The sequence below is a fragment of the Orcinus orca genome, chromosome 17 (genome assembly GCF_937001465.1).
Source record: "Orcinus orca chromosome 17, mOrcOrc1.1, whole genome shotgun sequence".
NCBI lineage: Eukaryota > Metazoa > Chordata > Mammalia > Artiodactyla > Delphinidae > Orcinus > Orcinus orca.
This window is the reverse complement of record NC_064575.1, coordinates 45,527,700-45,548,938: the sequence shown is the minus strand read 5'-3', so window position 1 is coordinate 45,548,938 and position 21,239 is coordinate 45,527,700. Positions and strand designations below refer to the sequence as shown.

The 21,239-nt window shown below is 38.1% G+C and overlaps 2 protein-coding genes across 9 annotated transcripts in view; one reads left to right on the top strand and one right to left on the bottom strand.

Annotated features, from left to right (window-relative positions):
- Window positions 1-1,119: 1,119 nt before the first annotated feature.
- RBM12B (RNA binding motif protein 12B) overlaps window positions 1,120-21,239 on the top strand; it is a 30,826-nt gene continuing 10,706 nt past the window's right edge. Inside the window, exons 1-3 of one of the 5 annotated variants that reach the window (XM_033438291.2) lie at window positions 1,184-1,557; window positions 5,164-5,211; window positions 5,796-9,421. In XM_033438291.2, the coding sequence (XP_033294182.1) occupies window positions 5,824-8,808 (2,985 nt within the window). In that variant the 5' untranslated portion in view covers window positions 1,184-1,557; window positions 5,164-5,211; window positions 5,796-5,823 and the 3' untranslated portion in view covers window positions 8,809-9,421. Of the gene's footprint in view, window positions 1,558-5,163; window positions 5,212-5,795; window positions 17,944-21,239 lie in introns of those variants that run through there. The other 4 variants (XM_033438290.2, XM_049700217.1, XR_007472460.1 and 1 more) reach the window with 4 other exon arrangements.
- The window catches only part of CIBAR1 (CBY1 interacting BAR domain containing 1), a 24,626-nt gene continuing 16,751 nt past the window's right edge, over window positions 13,365-21,239 (bottom strand). For 3 of the 4 annotated variants that reach the window (XM_033438294.2, XM_033438296.2, XM_004275393.3), the window contains 3 exons: window positions 20,459-20,572; window positions 15,543-15,662; window positions 13,365-13,599 (listed from right to left, as the gene is read on the bottom strand). In XM_033438294.2, coding sequence (XP_033294185.1) covers window positions 13,513-13,599; window positions 15,543-15,662; window positions 20,459-20,572 — 321 coding nt within the window. In that variant the 3' untranslated portion in view covers window positions 13,365-13,512. Of the gene's footprint in view, window positions 13,600-13,813; window positions 13,891-15,542; window positions 15,663-20,458; window positions 20,573-21,239 lie in introns of all 4 variants that reach the window. The other variant, XM_049700295.1, reaches the window with a different exon arrangement.

Below are 21,239 nucleotides of genomic sequence, written 5' to 3'. Positions count from 1 at the left end.
CTAGGCTAGGTCCAAACCCTGGAGTTTTGGAAATAATCAAGGTAAATGCTGCCTAGTCATTGAGCCTAGCTCCCTGAGGTGACATCTTCTGCTTGTCTATGGGGTCACCTTGACATTTGAAACAAGTCACTAACACTTATGTAGTCTCAGATATTTACATATATTTGCTCATTCAACATTTCTGGCAACCTTAAGAGGCAGGTACTAATATTATCCCCATTTTACAGATGAGGAAACTGAGGCATAGAGAGGCTAAGTTATTTGCCCAAGTGAGTAAATGGTGGCTCACTCAGAGAACTACCTTTTATTCACTTGTTAAACTACCTCTTCTTTCTCAAAGAGAATGGGTATTTTGCAGTGAGAGAGAGATTGAAAACTCATTTTTTTCTCTCATATGTAACAATGCTTTAAAGTAATAGCTTCTTAGCGAGCTTTGAATCCACCCATAAATGTATCCTGTAATTATAAAATGTGGTGGGCTGCTTTGTTACTTGCAAATAATAAAACACAAGGTTGTTCACCAGTTCTTACAAAGCAGGCACCACAGAACTTGCCTGTAACTGTGCTTTTCGCTTCCCAATTTGCAAAATTGGCTTTATGTGTTCTGTTTCAAAAAACCCAAAGGTAGGAAGAACTGTATAAAGACATTAACAGACTTCATAAATGTCTCTAAAGTTGAATATGCATGCACTTATTAAGCCCCTTGGGTGTTGGCATTGTACCTGTAACATCTAAGGCAGCAACACTAACATTTTTCTGGTCTTTTAAAAGTATTTACAAAGAGGCTTTCGTTAGATGCTTAGAATACATAACTGCAGCGCTGAAAAGATGAAATCGTAAAATTTTCTCCGCTTTTGCGTCTCTTTTCTTAACTCCTGGGAATCACGAACGTTTGTCCAGTGCATTTCGGCTGTTATTTACTGAAGCCTCTCACCGCAGCAACGGGTTAACCCCGAACTTTGTCTCAGAAGCTCTCTCCTGTTCCTTGTTCAGGTTCCCGGCTTGGTTGGAATCCGAGCATGCGCAGGAGCTCAGCAACTCCACGGCGAGCGAGCGCGCTTGTGGGAGCCACCTCCCTTCCCTGGACGACGGGAAGTAGGTGAGCGTCTGGGCGCGTGCGCAAACGTGGCCGGGGCGCCGGGGTGGTGGGTTACGCCTGGAGAGCGCATGGGCAGACAAACTGTGCGTCCGTTTGTCCGGAGCAGAGGGGAGAGTGGGCGCCATCTTCCTCTAGGCTCACTCAGGGGTCTGCCTGTTTTGGGGAGGCTGCTGCGACGAGGAGTGCACCCCGCCCCCAGCCTTGTGGTTCCGACTCGGCAGCAGCGGTGTGTGTTTATTGCCAAGTGCGAAGCAGTTACCCCTGGGGCGCCGGGGGCTGGGAGGGGTTGGCGGCCGGGACGGAAGCACAGGGAAAGGCGGGGCCGCGCAAGGAACTAGCGTAGCTTCTGTCGTTAGGGCACCCTCTTTCCTTGCTAAATACCGACTCCCCCGTCCATGTGGTGGTGTGTGTGCACTTGCCAGTCTGCTTGAGAGTGAAGATCTCGAAGGATTGCATAGGTATTTTTTTTCTTTGCTATGTCATCGTAGTCAGCGGTGGCAGAAAAGCGCTGAAGGCCTGGCTCATTAGGCTTGAGGGGAGCTAAAGTGTTTCAGTTAGATTTGGGGACAGTTCACGCTTTGGCGAGTTAGGGCGGAATGTGTTTGCCCTTGGGACGGTGTAACGGAAAGGCACGGAGGTTGGGCGGTCCAGGTTAATATGAAGGCTGATTTTTGGCTGAAGGTCTGGCTACAGCATCGGATCCCACGTAGCAACTTTGGCCTGGTGCGAAAGAAGGAAGCTCTGACCCCTGGGAGTATGGACAAAGGCTTTGGGCTATAGAAGCAATGCCTTCGGATGATCCGTTTGAGGATGATGGATGTTATGGGAATTCCTGTGCCGTGTGGATTCATCTTCATTTACGGTTCCTACTGGGGACTTGGCTCTGTGTCGTCATGCCTTTAGTTTTTTATTTTAACCATCTACATTATAAAAGGATAAAAGGCAGATCGTCATAAAGAATCATTGTGGACTGGGGTAGATTATTTTCTGCAGGGGAAACTCTTGCGTTTGTGCTTCAAATGTGCTTCATCCTAACTTTAGGTTTTAAGAAATAGTGGCAGTGTTCTCCCCCTCACCATGTCTGGAAAATGACTTGCTATTCTCTAGTTAAAATAAATGGATCTGAAATAATACCATTTAAATTTAGCCTTCCTCCCTTTTCCCTTTCAGTCTTGATGAAAAGATGCACATTTCGTGGGGTTTTTTTTTTTGTGATAATGATGATTAAGTGGAATGAATCGTTGGATAAAATTAGCAAAATTATTTAAAATGAGCTTGTTAATTTCAGCGACTTGCCCTTAAATGAGCTCTTAAGGACCCACTTCCTTCTTTTCATAGGTTAGAAGTTCTAACAGATCCCTGTCTTTAAACCAACACAGCCACAAAAATACTTTTGTTGCATTCGTAAGTAGAAAAATTTTAAGTGTAGAGTATTTTAGGGTATTTTTATGTTTTCCTTTTTTGTGTAATGTTCTAAGAATAGAATTTCTGGGGAATTTGCTTAAGGAAATAACATGGGAACCACAGGAAAGATGCTCATTTTCAGAGCTGGTTTCTTATAGGTGGTCTCCTAGGTGTGTTTTTTAGAGGGATAAATGGTACATTACCTTTCTATCTCAAGGGCAGAAAAGTTTAAGCAGTAGTTATATTTGTGGCAAATTAGAAGAAACATTTTATATATTCTAGTTGAACTGCAATTCACGAATTTGTACTCGTGGAACTACTTAGAATATTGTTTACAAATTAGGGAGGATAAATTATAAGCCTTTTTTTTTTTTTTTTTTTTGTGGTACGTGGGCCTTTCACTGTTGTGGCCTCTCCCGTTGCAGAGCACAGGCTCCGGGCGCGCAGGCTCAGCGTCCATGGCTCACGGGCCTAGCTGCTCCGAGGCATGTGGGATCCTCCCGGGCCGGGGCACGAACCCGCGTCCCCTGCATTGGCAGGCAGACTCTCAACCACTGCGCCACCAGGGAAGCCCCTATAAGACATTTTTTGTATTTGGCATTAATTACTCCGTGAAATGTTCTCAGCTTTTTCTGTAGATATATTTCTGTTCCTTTTTGAATTTTTAAGAAAGTTTAGGAGGGACAAAATGATGTTTATTACACTGCTTTCTAAAATATTTTAAAAGCGAAAAAGGAGCTAAGTCATTTTGCATAGGAAGAAGTCTTGGAACAGTAATGTGGACAACTATTCCAGAAGCCATTTGTAGTTTTTGTTAAAATGTTGGTGTGGATGTTGGTTTGTTGAAGAAACTAAGCTTATACACGTTTTTTGGCGGGGGGTGGGTGGGGGTGGGGTTGGGGAGACAGTGCAGATATTTTCTAATAGACTATTTTTTAGAACGGTTTTTTAGTTTCACAGTAATATTTAGTGGAAGGTAGAAAGATTTCCCATATGTCCTCTGCCCCTCCCCCACATACCATGCAAATATTTTATAGTAAAACTCATTAATATTTTTAATATCAGTTTGGCATTGATAATTTAGATGTGTAAAATGTGCCAGTTAATTTCTTGCTATCCTTGTTAGTTTAGCTTGTAGTTTAAAAAGTAATCTATGGACATTTTTCAAAGGAAAATAAGCCTTGCAGACCTCAAAGAACAGTTTTCAGACACCACTTTTGTGGGTGAGTGGTACTTAGGTGTAAGTACTGAATTAAAACAACCTTTATTTGCACACTAAAAACATAAACTTATAATCATTAATTTAGCCGGTCTTAAAAACTTACTTGGTTAAGACTACTTTGTTTGGGTACATCTGAAAGTATTAGATGTAATTTCCTTAAGGAATATTAAATTCAGATTTTTCAGTTGTTACTACTGATATCCCCAAACATTCCAAACTAATATATTCTTTTTTTTTTTGCGGTACGGGGTCCTCTCACTCTTGTGGCCTCTCCCGTTTCGGAGCACAGGCTCCGGACGCGCAGGCTCAGCGGCCATGGCTCACGGGCCCAGCCGCTCCGGGGCATGTGGGATCCTCCCGGACCGGGGCACGAACCCGTGTGCACGAACCCGTGTGCCCTGCATCGGCAGGCGGACTCTCAACCACTGCGCCACCAGGGAAGCCCCAAACTAATATATTCTTACTATATTTTTACCTTTCTACATTTTCATTTGGGTTTCCTCGGTAGAGTGCAGGATAGTTGTTTGAAATGGAATAAACATTAGCATCATAACATTCTGTGTTTATCTGAATGTTTTCTTTCTGGCTTAAGATGAATTTTACTAGTTTTTTAGGAGTTTAAGATAAGGAGTAGCAATAGTTGAGTATAAGAGTAGTAGTAATTGAGATTTTAGATTTTAGGGATATTTTATCATTTGTCTTATTTATAGTGGAATCAGGAAATTTGGTTCCATGTTTAGAAATGTGAGGTGTATATGTAGAACGTAAAATTGTGTCCAAATGGTAGCCATTGGTCTTGGATTTATTGCTTTAAAAATTAGTTTTTGAATTTGAAACATTAGTGTTCACTGTATCATTTATTAATTTGATTTGGTCTTATGTTTTGAAAGGGAGGAGATTTGCAGGAGAGTTGGACATAATGAATTAGATGTTGGTCTTTTCATGGGTGGAAATGAATAGAAAGTGTTTTGGGAATTTTGGGTGTTAAATTGTCATTTTACTTGTAGAACAGTTTTTTTTTTTTTTTTAAAGTGGATATAAAATTCATATACAGTGAAATGCACAGACCTTAAGGATAGAATTCATTTAGCCTTGATAAATTTATACAACCATATAACCAACACTCCAATCAAAATATATAACATGTCCATCACCTTTTTCCTCATGTCACTTTCAATCAAGGACTGATTGTTAAATTTTCAGGTTTTTTGCTTCTAAATAATTTGCTGATGTCTACTTGAAATCTGTACCTTCTTTTTGCTGAAGGATGATTAATTTCCCCTTGGAACAAAGATAACCATTTCGTAATGCCCTTAGTTGTGCTTCTTATATTGCTTCACTTTTATTAGGTAATTCTGAAGTGAATATCCTAATCTGGCGTTGTTTAAGATCAATTGCAGGGTCCAAGGATTAATTATATTTCATTTTCTTTCCACAGTTAAGTTGCTTTTACAGAATTAACAGGTCTCCAAGAAATAAAAAAAAGGTAAGATATCCAGAGCTTAAGGCGTTTCACAGAAGCTTGACAAAAAAAATGCAAAGTAGAATAGTACATCTAGGTACATATGGCTTCTGTACTTTATGTCTGGTCAGTGGTGCACTAGTGGTAAGCAGTTTATTATCATGAGCAGCAATTATATACTGACCATAGATGCCTTTTCTAAGTATGTAAAATTCGTTGTGGTTGGTAAAATTCTTTAATCACCAAAGCTCTCTCTCCCATGTTTCAGTAGAAGATATGTCTGAAAATAGTTTGGTCTTGTTGTGAAGTAGCACTTGGCAGACTTACAAAGAAGATGTGATATTTTTGATGCTCATACTGTATAGGATAGGTGATAGGAAATGTTTCTTCAAAGTAGCTGGTTTATTTATTTGTATGTTTAGTTGGGAGAAAGTTTATTCCTTTTTTTCTTTTTAAGAGTTAGATACAGTCAATATCTTTGTGAACTCATGTCTTATTTTCATTTATAAATGCTGAAGAAGGTAGGAACCAAGTAACTATTAAGCTTAGTTTGGGATTAGGTACTTCAAAAATAAGACTTGCTATTATGTGTACCTTTCTGTCTGCAGGTCATTATTGCTGTGGTTTGAGCTCAGCATGGCTGTAGTCATCCGTTTACTGGGGCTTCCTTTTATTGCGGGGCCTGTGGATATTCGTCACTTCTTCACGGGATTGACTATTCCTGATGGAGGAGTGCATATAATTGGAGGGGAAGTTGGGGAGGCTTTTATTATCTTTGCAACAGATGAAGATGCAAGACGTGCCATAAGTCGTTCAGGAGGGTTTATCAAGGATTCATCTGTAGAGCTTTTTCTTAGTAGTAAGGCAGAAATGCAGAAGACTATAGAAATGAAAAGAACTGATCGCATGGGAAGAGAGAGACCAGGATCTGGGGCACCAGGGGTTGGCAGCTTATCTAATTTTGTTGAGGCTATTAAAGAAGAAGCAAGTAATTCTGGATATGGCTCTCCGATTAATCAAGATGCTGGGTTTCATACTAATGGTACAGGACAAGGTGATTTAAGGCCAAGAAAGACACGGCCATTGAAGGCAGAGAATCCTTACTTGTTTCTACGAGGCTTGCCTTACTTAGTAAACGAAGATGATGTACGTGTCTTTTTCTCTGGTTTGTGTGTGGATGGAGTAATTTTCTTAAAGCATCATGATGGCCGAAATAATGGTGATGCCATAGTAAAATTTGCTTCATGTATCGATGCTTCAGGAGGTCTTAAATGTCATAGAAGTTTTATGGGTTCAAGATTTATTGAAGTAATGCAAGGCTCGGAACAACAGTGGATTGAGTTTGGAGGTAATGCAGTTAAGGAGGGTGACATTTCTATGAGGACTGAAGAACATTCTCCACCAAGAGGAATTAATGATAGACATTTTTGGAAACGATCTCATTCAAAATCTCCCAGAAGAACACGTTCTCGTTCTCCTCTTGGATTTTATGTTCACTTAAAAAATCTGTCCCTAAGTATTAACAAAAGAGATTTAAGAAATTTCTTTAGAGATACTGATCTGACTAATGAACAGATTAGGTTTTTATATAAGGATGAAAGAAGAACAAGATATGCCTTTGTGATGTTCAAGACTCTGAAAGACTATAACACTGCTCTGGGTTTACATAAGACTGTTTTACAATATCGTCCAGTTCATATTGATCCAGTTTCTAGAAAACAGATGCTGAAGTTCATTGACTGTTATGAAAAGAAAAGACCAGCATCAACAGAGAAAGAGAGGCTTGGACACGTTTCACAAAAATACTCTCAAGAAGGCTATTCTGGCCAGAAACTGTGCATATATATAAGAAATTTTCCATTTGATGTTACAAAAGTTGAAGTGCAGAAGTTCTTTGCAGACTTTTCTCTTGCTGAGGATGACATTTACTTGCTTTATGATGACAAAGGAGTTGGTCTAGGAGAAGCATTGGTGAAATTCAGATCAGAAGAACAGGCCATGAAAGCTGAACGTTTAAACCGACGAAGATTCTTGGGGACAGAGGTATTGTTAAGGCTCATATCTGAGGTACAAATGCGGGAGTTTGGTGTAAATTTTTCTTCAATGTCCAGTGAGAGAATGCATGACCATTCACAGTCATGTGACAGAGATGATCATTCCCATTCATTTGACTCAAATGATCTACCATTATACTCGGTTGGCCCTTCTGAAAACTTTAGGCATCAGCAGGAGGACTTGAGGCAACTGGACAATTTCAAGCATCCCCAGGGGGATTTCCGACCTCCTGAAAGGCGCCCTCCAGAAGACTTTAGGCATTCCCCAGAGGATTTCAGGCACTCCCCTGAAGACTTAAGGCACCTTCGGGAGGAACACTTCAGGCGGCCTCCTGAGGAGGACTTCAGGCGCTCTTGGGAAGAGGACTTCAGACACTCTCCGGAGGAGGATTTCAGGCACTCTCGGGAGGAGGACTGGAGGCGGCCACCTGAGGAGGATTTCAGGCGGCCTCCCAAGGAAGACTTCAGGAGACCCCCTGAGGAGGACTGGAGGCGGCCCCCCCAGGGAGACTTCAGGAGGCCACCTGAGGAGGATTGGAGACGGCCTCCTGAGGAGGACTTCAGACGGCTTCCCCCGGGGGAATGGAGGCGGCCACCTGAGGAAGACTTCAGGCGGCCCCCTGAGGAGGATTTCAGGCGACTTCCAGAGGAAGACTTCCGGCGACCTCCCGAGGAGGACTTCAGGCGGCCCCACGAGGAGGACTTCAGGCGGTCTCCTGAGGAGGATTTCCGGCGTTCTCCTGAGAAGGACTTCAGGCGGCCACCTGCGGAACACTTCAGGCGGCCACCCCCGGAGCATTTCCGGAGGCCGCCCCCGGAGCACTTCCGTCGGCCACCTCAGGAGCATTTCCGGCGGCCGCCCCCAGAGCATTTCAGACGGCCACCCCAGGAGCATTTCAGACGGCCGCCTCAGGAACATTTCAGGCGGCCATCCCAGGAGCATTTCAGGCGCCCCCGAGAGGAAGATTTTAGGCACTCACTGGATGAAGATTTCAGGGGTCCTCCAGATGAAGACTTTAGGCACCCTCCTGATGAGGACTTCAGGAATCCCCAGGAGGAAGATTTTAGAAGCCCTTCCGATGAGGACTTCAGGCGGCTCCCGGAGGAAGACCTCAGGGAAGCTCCAGAGGAGGACCCTAGACTTACTGACAGTTTTAGACTTCCTGGTGAGGAGTTTAGGAGCCCCCCTGATGATTTTAGAAGTCATCGCCCTTTTGTGAATTTTGGTCGCCCAGAAGGTGGCAAGTTTGATTTTGGAAAGCGTAATATGGGAAGTTTTCCTGAGGGGAGATTTATGCCTGATCCAAAATTAAATTGTAATTCAGGTAGAGTAACACCCATTAAGATAATGAATCTTCCATTTAAAGCTAATGTTAATGAAATTCTAGACTTTTTCCATGGTTACAGAATCATTCCTGATTCAGTTTCAATACAGTATAACGAGCAAGGATTACCTACAGGGGAAGCCATTGTTGCCATGATAAACTACAATGAAGCTATGGCTGCTATTAAAGATCTGAATGATAGGCCAGTTGGCCCCCGCAAAGTTAAGTTAATTTTGCTCTAGAGAGCATTTCTAAATTCAGAATTACCTCCCCACAGTATTGATGCAGTAAAATGCATTTTTTTAAGTGTTTACTTTTAACTAATGAAAAGAAACATTTTAATTTTGACCTGTGAATAGAACAAATGTAAATAGAATGTGAATCTGGTTTTCTTTTGCTTGCAAATTGCCGTTCACTTTTTCTAACTTAAAAATATATATGCCTTTTTTTTGACCAGTGGGGGAGAGAACTAATTCCCTGAGTGCATTAATTTTTGTTGATGTCATGGGTAAACGTCAAGACTTGTATAGTAGAACTGTATTTGGGGAAGATAAGTTTTATATTCACTTTTGTTTCCATTCTGTAGTCTACATCTTTTTACTCAAACTGTATAAGGAAATGGTCAGTGACTGATTGTTCAGGGTTAGCATTTTCATTGCTAACTGCCTGCAGAATTAATGCCCTCTTCCTTGTCTGAGATATTACTGTTAAGCCTCCCCTTAATCATAAATAGTTCAAAATTGACAGACTGTGAACTTGAAATTTACTTATGTAAAAAGCTTAGGAAATTCTTAAAACTTCGATGATCATAACTTTCAAAATTTTATAAAAATAAAAAAATTGCAACTGAATAAACCAACTAATTGTATTTGTATAAAGAGAAAAAAATTATAGCTTCTTTTGTGAAGGTTTCCAACAGCTGTATAAGGTAATATTTATGACAGGAGAGACCAAACATTCTGTAATAATAGTGTATTAGTGCTGTGTATAGTTCTGTGGTTTCTTCCAACATCTCATCAACCAAACTGATAAGATTTACTCAAGATACTTAAAGACAAAAAAATAAAAAAGTAAAGTAATTATAGGTACAAGGGGACTTTCAGGCTTATGCTGGTAAGAATCTGATAAATGGACATAGTTTGTGTTTCTAGGAAGAATTTACTGATGATTCATATAAATTGTATTTTTCAAATTAGGTTCTCATCTCTTAATTTCAAAACTTTTTATCCAAAGACTCAGTGACTAAATATAACAAGACTTTTGTGAGATTGAATTTTGACTTCTTTGATATTTGACATTTAGACATTTTGCAAATACTGGATTTGATTTTCTATACCATCATAATGCTTACATTGGGCACTTACTGTGTGCTAGGCAGTATAAGTACTTTACATGCATAATGTCAATCTTAATTATTCCCTAAGAAGCTTAAGAGTATTTAGCGCTATTTCACAAATGAGATAATGAAATTCAGAGAGTTTAAGTTACTTGCCTAAAGTCATAGCTAGTAAATCATGGAGCCAGTTTCAACCCAGACAGACTACACACTCCAGTTCATGCTCTTAATACTTTTGCCTGCTAACTTTGTTAAATGCTGTTTTTAATTTTAGTAAGACCATGCTAAAAATATTTTCAAGAGTAAAGGATATTTTCTTACCTCCATTTTTGCTTTAAAAATAGCATTAAGAAAAGATAAAATTAGTATGCCCAAACATTGTTAATAAAAGACAAAGTAACTAAAACTTCCAGGGTTTCTCTGGGAGACAAACATTATGTATTGGCTTCTAATTTAAAATTGTTCATCTTATGAAACATGATTTGACTTTGGTTGGCCTTTTATAGTTTACATAAAGCAAGGTTAATTTTCCTCAATTCTGTGATTTAGATATTTCCCACAGTGAGCAAATAAGAATAAAGTTTGAATTTATATCAGTAGTTTAGTCATTTAATAATAGGGTATGGCAGAAGTAGAATACTTTGTCAGTATTTAGCCAGTTAGTGCTATAAGTATTTTGGATTAATCTTTAGTGATTTAAAGAAGTCTAAGAAAAACCAACCGAAGTTTCTGCGTTTTTTTTTTTTTTTTTTTGCAGTACGCGGGCCTCTCACTGTTGTGGCCTCTTCCGTTGCGGAGCACAGGCTCCGGACGCTCAGGCTCCGCGGCATGTGGGATCCTCCCGGACGGGGGCACGAACCCCTGTCCCCTGCATCGGCAGGCAGACTCCCAACCACTGCGCCACCAGGGAAGCCCTCTGTGTTTTTAATTATGTTGAGTGTCGTTCTTGCTAGTGGAATGAATAAATTGGTAAATTTGGTTCCAAAAAGCACATCAGTATGGCTCTTGAAACTAGTAAGCTTACAAGCAGCTAGGAAAATGACAATAGGAAGAAATGATATTTTTAACTGCTCAGAGATTATTTAGATAATTTATTGGAGGAGTATATGGGAAGACTTAAAATGCTTCTTAAATATATATCAGTAAAAGCTAAGATGAAGCTTAAAGTGCAGTATCACTTAATATTGAACTGCTTCTCAATCTAGGCTGGGATGGTCGTGGTAGATAAGAGGCTATCACAATAGTAAACACAGGCTTTGTATTTCGATTGTAAAATTAATGGATTGATATGAATAGTTAATTTACTCCGTAATCTTCGGTTTAATATATTTTTTAACTTTAAAAAGTTTATTACAGAAAGCTGGCTTCTACTTCTTGGGAGCCATTTTTGCATATCTGTTCCCAACTCTGCCTTCAGTGACATGTTGATAACTTAAATTGGCCGTGGTAGGAGTATTCACACCATGGAAATTGGTAAATGCAGAAAATCAGGGCATTTTCCACCCCAGAGAGCCAACTACCAGCACGCCACCAATTTCAAACAGGTAAGAGAATAGTGTACTAAATCCTCATACACCCATCACCCAGCTCCAGTAATTATCTCATAGCCAGTTTTGTTTCCTCTCCTAGATGTATCAGGTATAGTGGCATATTGGTTCTCTAGTTTAATACCCAGTGGCATTTTAATTATCTTAAAGCCAAACATTTTTGACTCGAGGTATTCTGAAAAATATAGATCATGCCTAGAAAGTAAACTTAATCCCAAGAGATAGGTAAGAATTATTGTGTTAGGAGCACACACTTAGCACTTACTGAAAATACTGTCAAGAGCATTGGCTCTTGGTCCATGTATCACCTATTAAGCAGTGACCCTATCACCTCCATCTTTGTATTAAATGTAAGCTAATATTTACTGAGCTGTAATAGATACTGTGTATTTATGATCTTTAATTACATGTGAATTAACTATATCATTTAGTTCCAATAACCCTAATAAACCTATTTTGGAGATAAGAAATGGAAGCCTATAGCCTGTCTTTTTATAAGGAAGCTAAAAGAGGCTTTTACATTTTTAAGTAGGGTTACATAAGTACCTATGTAATAGCCTTGATTTTGTCTCTCAGCTCACAAATTGTAAAAATATTTACTGTGTAACCCTTTAAGGAGTTTGCCAACCTATGTCTGGTCTAAAATTTAATTTTACATCGAAAGTATTTTGTATATTCCTTTTGTCCTTAGAATTTTTTTTTTGAAGTAGCCAAAGCATACATTTTATATCAGAATTATTTGCTGATTGCTTTATATATCAGGCACTATTTTAACTTTATAAATAGGGCAACTGATGCTCAAGAGAAGTGAATTGCTATCATAAGCAGCAAGAGCAATACTAGAACTGTGTTTTTTTCCCAGCTACAAATACCAAGATTAAATACTGAGAAAATAAAAATGCAATGATATCCTCAGTTTTTTAAGAATGTCAAATTATTTAGGATTTTAAAATGTTTTGAATATTTTACTTAAAAACTAAGTAAATTTATCACTTAGGGCTATTTTCATGAAGCAGTGCTTTGTTAAGAACAGAACCATGAATAACAAAGTCAAAAAAGCTTTCTGGAAAGTTTTATTTTTCTGTTATCCTTTTGTGGTAATCCCAAATGATCATTTCCTAATTTTTATATGCCTGACTGGGATCTATGAAATAATAGAAGTACAATTCCCCATCCAAAGAAGGAAAGCATCAGACATACTGAAAGGCTCTGATTAAATTGTTTTATATTTTCAGGAACAAGAGTGACTGTACATTCTTTTATTGATTAGATGGTAATTTGGTAAAAGTTTTACAGAATTTTTACTGATTTATGGTTTTCCATGATGTTTTTTAGGGCAACATTCCACCAAATCATAGCTTTGCAAAAGATGGAGTGCCATATATAGCACTTTAGTACGACAGTGACTTCGTTTTAAAACCAGAATCAAGCTGAATGTAGCTTTCTAAAGCTAAAATTTATGCTTTATGTATAGTTGTAAAACACCAATATCCTAGTGTCCTATTATTGTTAAGAGTGACTATAATACTCTCATTGAAAAGTAAATTTATATATTGAATGATGAAACTTCAGGTTGTAGTACAAGTGAAAAAAAAGTAAAAAAAGAAAACTTGGCTTTTTGATTAAAGCTTTATGGAACAGAATTTGTATTTCATCAGAATGACTATCTAGGACCCTTTTCTGGTATTGAAAGCATGGTGTCTTAACCTAAAGGAAGCAAGTGGAATTGTTAGTTTTTTTTTTGTTGTTGTTTTTATCTATTTAACTAGTGTAACCTCAACTAGGTATAATGCATTAATATGAAATACTTCTGAAATACATAATCTTTTTAAAAAAATGGAACTTATACAAAAAGATCACATGCTGCTAGACAGAATGTTGAAATGACTGGTGTGTAATATTTTTTAAAACTTCATTTTTGGTCAGCATAAATTTCCTTTAATAATTTCTCCATTTCCAGTAGGATTTCATTTCATTTCAAGCCAGTATAAAGTTTTACAGTTTTAGTCATTCTGGATTCCAAGTCATTTAAGATAAAATGGAAATGCAAAGTTTACTTAAATTTAATTTTCTTCTTCTGTAACATCTAAGTCTTCATCCTCTTCATCATCTTCTATTTGTTGATCCTTTCTTAGTCGACAGGTGGATACCTGTTAAAAGTTAAAACATTTTAAATAATACTAACTAAAAAATATTTTTACATGCTTGGTATCTTTTTTTTTTTTTTTTGCGGTACGCGGGCCTCTCACTGTTGAGGCCTCTCCCGTTGCTGAGCACAGGCTCCGGACGCGCAGGCTCAGCGGCCATGGCTCACGGGCCCAGCCGTTCCGCGGCATGTGGATCTTCCCGGACCGGGGCACATACCTGTGTCCCCTGCATCGGCAGGCGGACTCTCAACCACTGCGCCACCAGGGAAGCCCTTGGTATCTTTTTAATACGCCCTGATAGAGAAGTACACGTAGAACAAATATTTCAGAAAAATGTCCATAAGTAGTAATTTTTAGTAATGAAAATTCCCTATGAATTATTGTATCTTAAGGTTTGAAAACAGACGCAAAATTTTTTCATTCATGTTATTTTTTGAAGAAAAATGTGAAATTAGCCATTTGATTCCAGTTGGGTACCAGTACTTCAATAACCGACTTTAATATAGTCTCTGTATATTATAAATGTCAAAAAATATTTTAAGTTAAACAGTTCTTAGGTCACAAAAACAGGTATCTGAATGAAACTCATTAAAGGGATGGCAAAAACACAAGGATATTTCAACTAGGCAACTGAAATATTAAACTTTAAAAATAGTCTGGTTTAAATGTAATGAGTTGAGAATCTGAATTCACTACTTGCCTTTAAGTCCTGACTGTTGCCACTTGGATCATCCTGCTTCAAACTTTTCTGAGGGTGATTATACCCAGGAGACATCTGGCAATGTCTGGAGACACTGTTGATTGTCAAAACTGGGGTGTGTGTTTGTGTGTTGCTGGCATCTTGTGGGTAGAGTCTAGGGATGCTGCTCAACGTCTGTACAATGCACAGGACAGTACCCCTGCCTCCCTCCCCCCCTCCAAATTATCTGGCTCAAAGTTAATAGTGCGGAGGTTGAGAAACCCTAGGATTATGTATTCTAAAGTGCTACACAGATCTTGGCTAACTTAGGTGATATTATTAGCTCTAAAAGGTCAAAACTCTGCATACTATAATACTATAGTACTATAATACTAGTACTATAATACTAGATTATGGAATTTATGTGCAAGGCACTTAGTACTGGAATAATAAAAATATAATTTGGTTAAGGGGAGAGATGCATAAATAAAAAGCAGTAAATAAATGCTTAGAGGAGAATCAAATGTAAACAGAAGGTACTGGGTCACACTTACCTGAAAGTTATATTTTGAAAATATTTTGCTCAATTTTGAATTCTGAAGGCTAGATATGAAAAAGGCCATAGCTTTCTAAATCAGGAGTTGGCAAGCTATAGCCCAGTTTGTGGCGTTTCTGTAAATAAAGTTTTATTACAACTACTGATTTGTTCATGTATTGTTTATGGCTGCTCTTGGTTGGGGCAGAGACCATATGGCCCACAAAACCTGCTATTTTCTGTGTGGCCCTTTAGAGAAAAAGGTGGTTGACCCCTCCCTGTTCTAGATACCAGGTACTTCAGGCTTTCTGGATATAGAAGAAAAGAAAATTGATTCTTTACCCTAAAGATATGTGCTTCTGGATCTATGATAATGTTCAACAAAAGCCCTTTTTAGGTATCATTTCCAGTAAGCTGTGATAGTGGGATTTAAACCCTAAATAGTTTGATTTCAGAATCTGTGCTCTTCGTGCTATACCAGAGAACAAATGTAGATCAGCATTTTCCTGTCCCTTCCACCTCTGCTCCCAAGTGTTCTGCTTCAGAGAGTAATATCTTACAGATGATAAAAGAATTAAGAGCCGAACCTAGTGCAGTCTTCTGTTATTTTACATAAGAGGGTAAGAGAGGGTAAGTTATTCGAAGTCCTGTGACTTAAGGGAAACATTTTTAGTACTGAACAATTCCAAAGGCAGTAGCTCACATTCCTTTAAATTATGGTTTCTAGCTCACCTGTCCTGTTCCAGATACGCACTTAGCTGACAGTGATCTCTGAAGAGGTGACTTTGAATTTGCTCTTACGATATCTAAACGGGATGGATAATCTGGTGGATACAGAGAATTTCGGAAAACCTGTTGCAATGATAAAACATTATAAAGTGATACTAAACAATGGAAATCTAGAAAATCATGTTAAGTTCCCTTTAGTTTATCATGTTAAGTTCCCCTTAGCTTAGAATTTTTTTAAGCAACTCCCCTCCCCACACTGGGAACAAAGTTTATTTATTGTAAATTTAAAACAAAAATCAAAAAAATAAAATAAATATTTTAAGTTGGAAAGATGTAAGCTAAAAAATTCTATTGTACCACCTAAGATGATGACGGGCCCTGAAACAATCACTTAAGAGCTTTTGCTGGTGAAACATGAAAAGTTCCTACATTCAAAGAGTATGCAAGCCAGTGGGAAGACTAAGTCACAACTTTGATTCTTTCTGTTCTGCTTATCCTCAACTCTTTATCAGTTTAAATTCACTGATGGCTTTCATAGTACATCACAGAAGAGTAAATGGAGCCACTCTAATTTATGGATTCCAATCTCACTAGGATCTGGAATGCCACTGCTTGGCAGTAGTTCCAAATCTTACTGTGGTCTTAAGCTTCCCTACCTGTAGCTTTTCCACCATTTCTGTAACAAAGAAGGGAAGTCTGTCAGATGTGAATTTCTTCATATTCCCTCTTTTTTTCCTCAACTCTTCACCCTATCCTTTTCCTTTTTTTTTTTTTGCGGTACACGGGCCTCTCACTGTTGTGGCCTCTCCCGTTGTGGAGCACAGGCTCTGGATGCGCAGGCTCAGCGGCCATTGCTCACGGGCCCAGCCGCTCCGCAGCATGTGGGATCTTCCCGGACCAGGGCATGGACCCGCGTCCCCTGCATTGGCAGGTGAACTCTCAACCACTGCGCCACCAGGGAAGCCCCCTTTTCCTTTTTTAAAGCAAATGTCATTCTGATTCTCTCCAAGGTGCATTTTCCCTTTAGCGAAACTTCAACAAACAAAAGCTCTCTTTCTCCAGTTTTCCTCCCCCACAAACGAGATCCGTTAAAAAAAAAATTACTTCAAGGTATAACTTTACTTTTTAAAAATCTTCTCAAACATTCTACTTCATTTGTCAACAAACTACAGTTAGGCTTTCCCCTTCCACTGAAATTGGTCTTGCTGTCAGTTACCAAAGTTGTCTTTTTGTCTTCAGCTGACCTTGTCCTGAAACTTCTTTTCCATGCATGCCATCACGAAACTCTGCATGTGCTAGCTGCTCTATTTCTTCACATCCCTTTTTCTACTGCATATACCTGAAATATTTTTAAAGGGTTTCCCTTAGCCCACATTACCTTTTTTGACAACTTTCTCTGACTAGAAAACTTTGGCTCCTGACTATTGAGAGTCTAAATGCCTTAGGTGACATTCAAGGCTTACAATCACCCACACCTACCCATTATACTTCACTTTTAGCATATATACCTATATGCAGAACATGTAATACTACTGTGACTTTGCAGTGCTGGTTCCTCAGCCTGGAATTTCAGCGCACTTACTTATCCTTCAGGAGCCAAGTCAAATGCCATCTTTTTTCTGCTCTCCCCTGTTCTCTAGTCAGTAGCTCCTATTGTTTATACCCTCAGTACAGCTTTTATCTCACTGTTTTGTAATTACATGTCTGTTTCTACAACTAGTTTTAAGTTCCTCTAGAGCAAGAAGCCTTGTTTTATCTTTGCAGTTCCTTCCAGCTTAAGACAGTAGCCTGGTAAATGAATGATGTTAACATGAACTTAATCTGGGTGTTTTGAGAAAAAACGACCCAAACTAGGGGATGTCTCTACACATTTCTTTAAACCTTAAAGAAGTGCAGGACACAAAAGGAATCAAGGGATGAAACTTAACGCAAGACGCAAGAGGTATGACTTGGTTTAACGGCAATTCAGGCATGCTAATAATTAGGTTATTTAACAGTTTACTGAGGACCCAATTATATTTTGGTGCCAGACATGGAACCTGGCATCCTGGTATGATATCAAAACTGGACGACTCAATCCACTGGTATTTGGAAGAAATATATTTTTGTTAGAATGACATTCCTTTTTAAGCTTTTCTAGCAAAGATAAAAGTGGGAAGTGGAAGATAATTTACAACCTTTGGGGTAAAAGTCTAAACCAGTTGAATATTAGTCTCCTACTGCAAAACAACAGATTTACAGGAATATTAATTTATTGGCAATAATGCATTTTCCAATATGGTCCAAGATCTCTTCTAGGAGTGAGTCTCAAGATCTGAAATATGCTCTGAACTGAATGTACAGAGGTGATCTTTTGAAGGGGAATATGGGCCTGACAGTACTTTTTATGTGAAGAATGAATCAGGTAAGATGGTTTCTGATAACTAGATTCAAATAATTAGCTGCTGCCTGAGTAAGTCAGGACTGCTATCTAAGAAGAACAGCAAATTATTTCTCTGTTCCTCTCTGCATATTTTCTCTACTTGTTTCCAAGAAACTTGTATTTAAAGGGTCCTTCCTCATCTTGGTAGCTGTTTGATGTAATTTTACTTCGACTTGTCCCACACAACTTTCCCCAGACTGCTCTCTTCTCCTTTCCACAATTTCTGTATGGCATTGTAGTGATAGCTTAGGCCTATAGTTCATGACATCTCAGGACCTTTGTATACCTATCTGAGCTCTCTGCCTGAAAGCTGTTGCCACGTATCCTACTTATCCCTCAAACTTCTGATTAAGAAATCATTCTTTCTCTAGACTATTTAGAATCCTCCATCACATACACTTGCAGCACACTATATTTTTTATTTTTTCTTTGTATATTTTTTTCTTCTTCACATTATAAAACGTAAATAGTTACACAGTATATTTTTTAAATGTCTGAACTCCTTTTAAGTTTCTGCTTTTTTGACAACTTGGACCAATTCTTATAATGCTAAATCCTTGGCACTCAGAATGGTGTCTGGCATATAACAGGTGCTCAATAAACAGTTGATGAATGTACTTTTTATGAGATAAGCACTATAAGTATCTCCATTTTACAGATGAGGAAGCTGAAGCATGAAAAAGTTAACTTGCTCAATACTGCCCCAATAGAAAAAATGGGGAAGTTCATACTCAAAAACACATCTACCACACAGCCCTGAGATCTTGAATTTTTTTTAATGAATCCTACAACCTAGCTAGCTAGCTGATGAAGAACAGTGGTAAGAGAAGTGGTAAAGGAAGTGGTGTGACAAAAAAGATATCTAGGACCTCTGGAATGAGAAGGAAAATCTTGGGGTCCAAAGGGCTTGAAGGAACTTTTAGTGACTTTAGTGACAAGTGTATTGGGTCAAGCGTATTAGAAAAAGGAGAATGAAAATACTTGTAAAGGAAACTTAAGTCTTGTAGGAAAAGCAAGGGATCAATTTTGAACCTGCCACTCAATATAGTGTTGTTTCTTGTAGGAAATGGTTCATGTCACTCATCAAGAACCACGCTTCTGGCAGTATAGATAGGATAAAAACACAATGTCTATAGTCAAACTTCTGGGTTTGGCTCCCAGCTTTGTTACTTACTAGCTATGGGATCCTCTGGGAGGTTCCTTAACCTCACCATGCCTCAGTTTTCTCATCCACAGAAGTAAGGATAATAAATACTTTTATTAAAGTTGATGGTAGGGTTAAAATAATACAATGAAAATGCATAGATCAGTAGCTGGTTCAAAGTAATCACTATATAAACATTTGCTACTTTTACAAATTACAGATAAAAGCTTGATCTATTTTTTAAAAAAATAGGATATAAAAAGGAGTAAAAATTTAGAAACCTTAGCTTTAGTATTTGGAGGGAATAGACACTTAAGAAGCCATCTATTAACAAACAGTAATAGAAATACGATCATGTATGCTTAACTGAGGTAAAACTGAGATCAGATTTTGGCACTGGAAAATGTATATACACATACTAAAACACGTACTTTTCTTCATTTTGGCCAAGCTATAATCTGGTTTTACTGAATTCAGGTTTCTTGGAACCAGCAGAGTAGTGGAAAGTGAAGGCCCAGGGGATCTCTTTATAGATACTTCAGGTAAAAAAAAAATGGAATCTTCAAAATTATGAAATGACAGACACTCTCAAATTCTATCACTTATTAATACAAAATTCTGGTTATATCTTGAGAGTACGTGGCCTTTTTCACTTCTACTGTAGACAGAGTATATCTCGAATATTTTATCTATTTCAGCAAAAATACTTTGCCTTTTTTTCCCCTTTTGGAAGGTTGAAACCAGGCTTTGATATTTAATTGCTCTAATGTTAGCTGGCCAGTAAGATTTATTTGCATTTAACCATCAGTACAAAGCAAACCTACATTTATTTCATAGCTTACTGATTAAGTCCCACAAAACTAGTTAGAAGCCAGATTCTGCTATTTACTAGCTAAGTGGCCAAGGGCAAGTTAAGTTACTTAAAACCTCTACACCTGTTTCTTTAGTTGTAAAACGAGAATGATAACAGTACCTACATCAAAGGAGTGAGTGAGAAAATGCCTGTAAAGCTTTGGGTGTTGTGGCATAAACACTCAAATGTTAGCTCAAATCAATAAATGCTATTTTTAGCACATGTAAGTGACATATCACTAGTCAAAATGATACATTATTTCATGTAATGGCTTTATTTCTATGTTTTACTAGATATTAATCCTTGGAACTCTACCATGGTTAATTTGAACAGTTAAAAAATAAATAGAAAGTCATACAGGTTCAGCTATTTGGAACTGCATACAATAACATCTAAACCATGTAGTGTTCTAATTTAAGATATTTTTACCCAAACTAATGCTTTCTTTTAAACATTTCCATATCAATAGAAGAACTGAGCTTAGATGGACGTAGTCTTACCTCTAAATCTTCTTCTTCATCAATCTTTTGTATATTTTGGTAGGCAGCAGTGTAGACCTCTAAAGCTTTGCCATGAAATAACATTTCGATAGTGATAAATTCTGAAAATATAGTCTAAAAACACAAGGATTTGAATTTAAACAATCATATAAACTGCTTCATGAATTTAGTAAATTTATTTCTTACTATATAGTCTTGGCATTTTATGAGATACAGAGGTGTCTGTTTTTCCACAGGGCAGATGAAGTACAAAAGATAACTGGAATAAAAATAGTTGCAAAGCCCTTCTGCAGCAAAACTTTCAAATTACACAAAATATTTCCTATCTTATTATTTACTTCCCTTTTTTAGTCAGTTCTTCTATTAGATATTTATGATTTTAAAAAAGATTTGACTAAAATGTATGTCATTATGTACTCTGTTGCTCAGTGCCTATAAGTATTAGCTAAAGCAGTTTAGTACTGAAGCTGTTTTTTTTTAGCAACTCCAACTGATGTTTAAAAGAATGTTTTTTAGGCAAGAATTCTATCCCATCATATTTATATGATACTTGTATTCTCTAACCACAAAGGGATTACTTGGTAATAATGATATTCCTACTACTGATAATAGCACCGTACATTTGCATAGAGCTTTCCAGTTTACAAATATATGACTTGTCCAGTGTTGCTCACAGCTATAATGTTAAGACTTAGATCTGACTCTTCAAAGTTATAGCTCTTGCTCATTGTACTGTGCTGTTTTCGCTGGAATCAATCATTTCCTTTAAAAATAAACTACA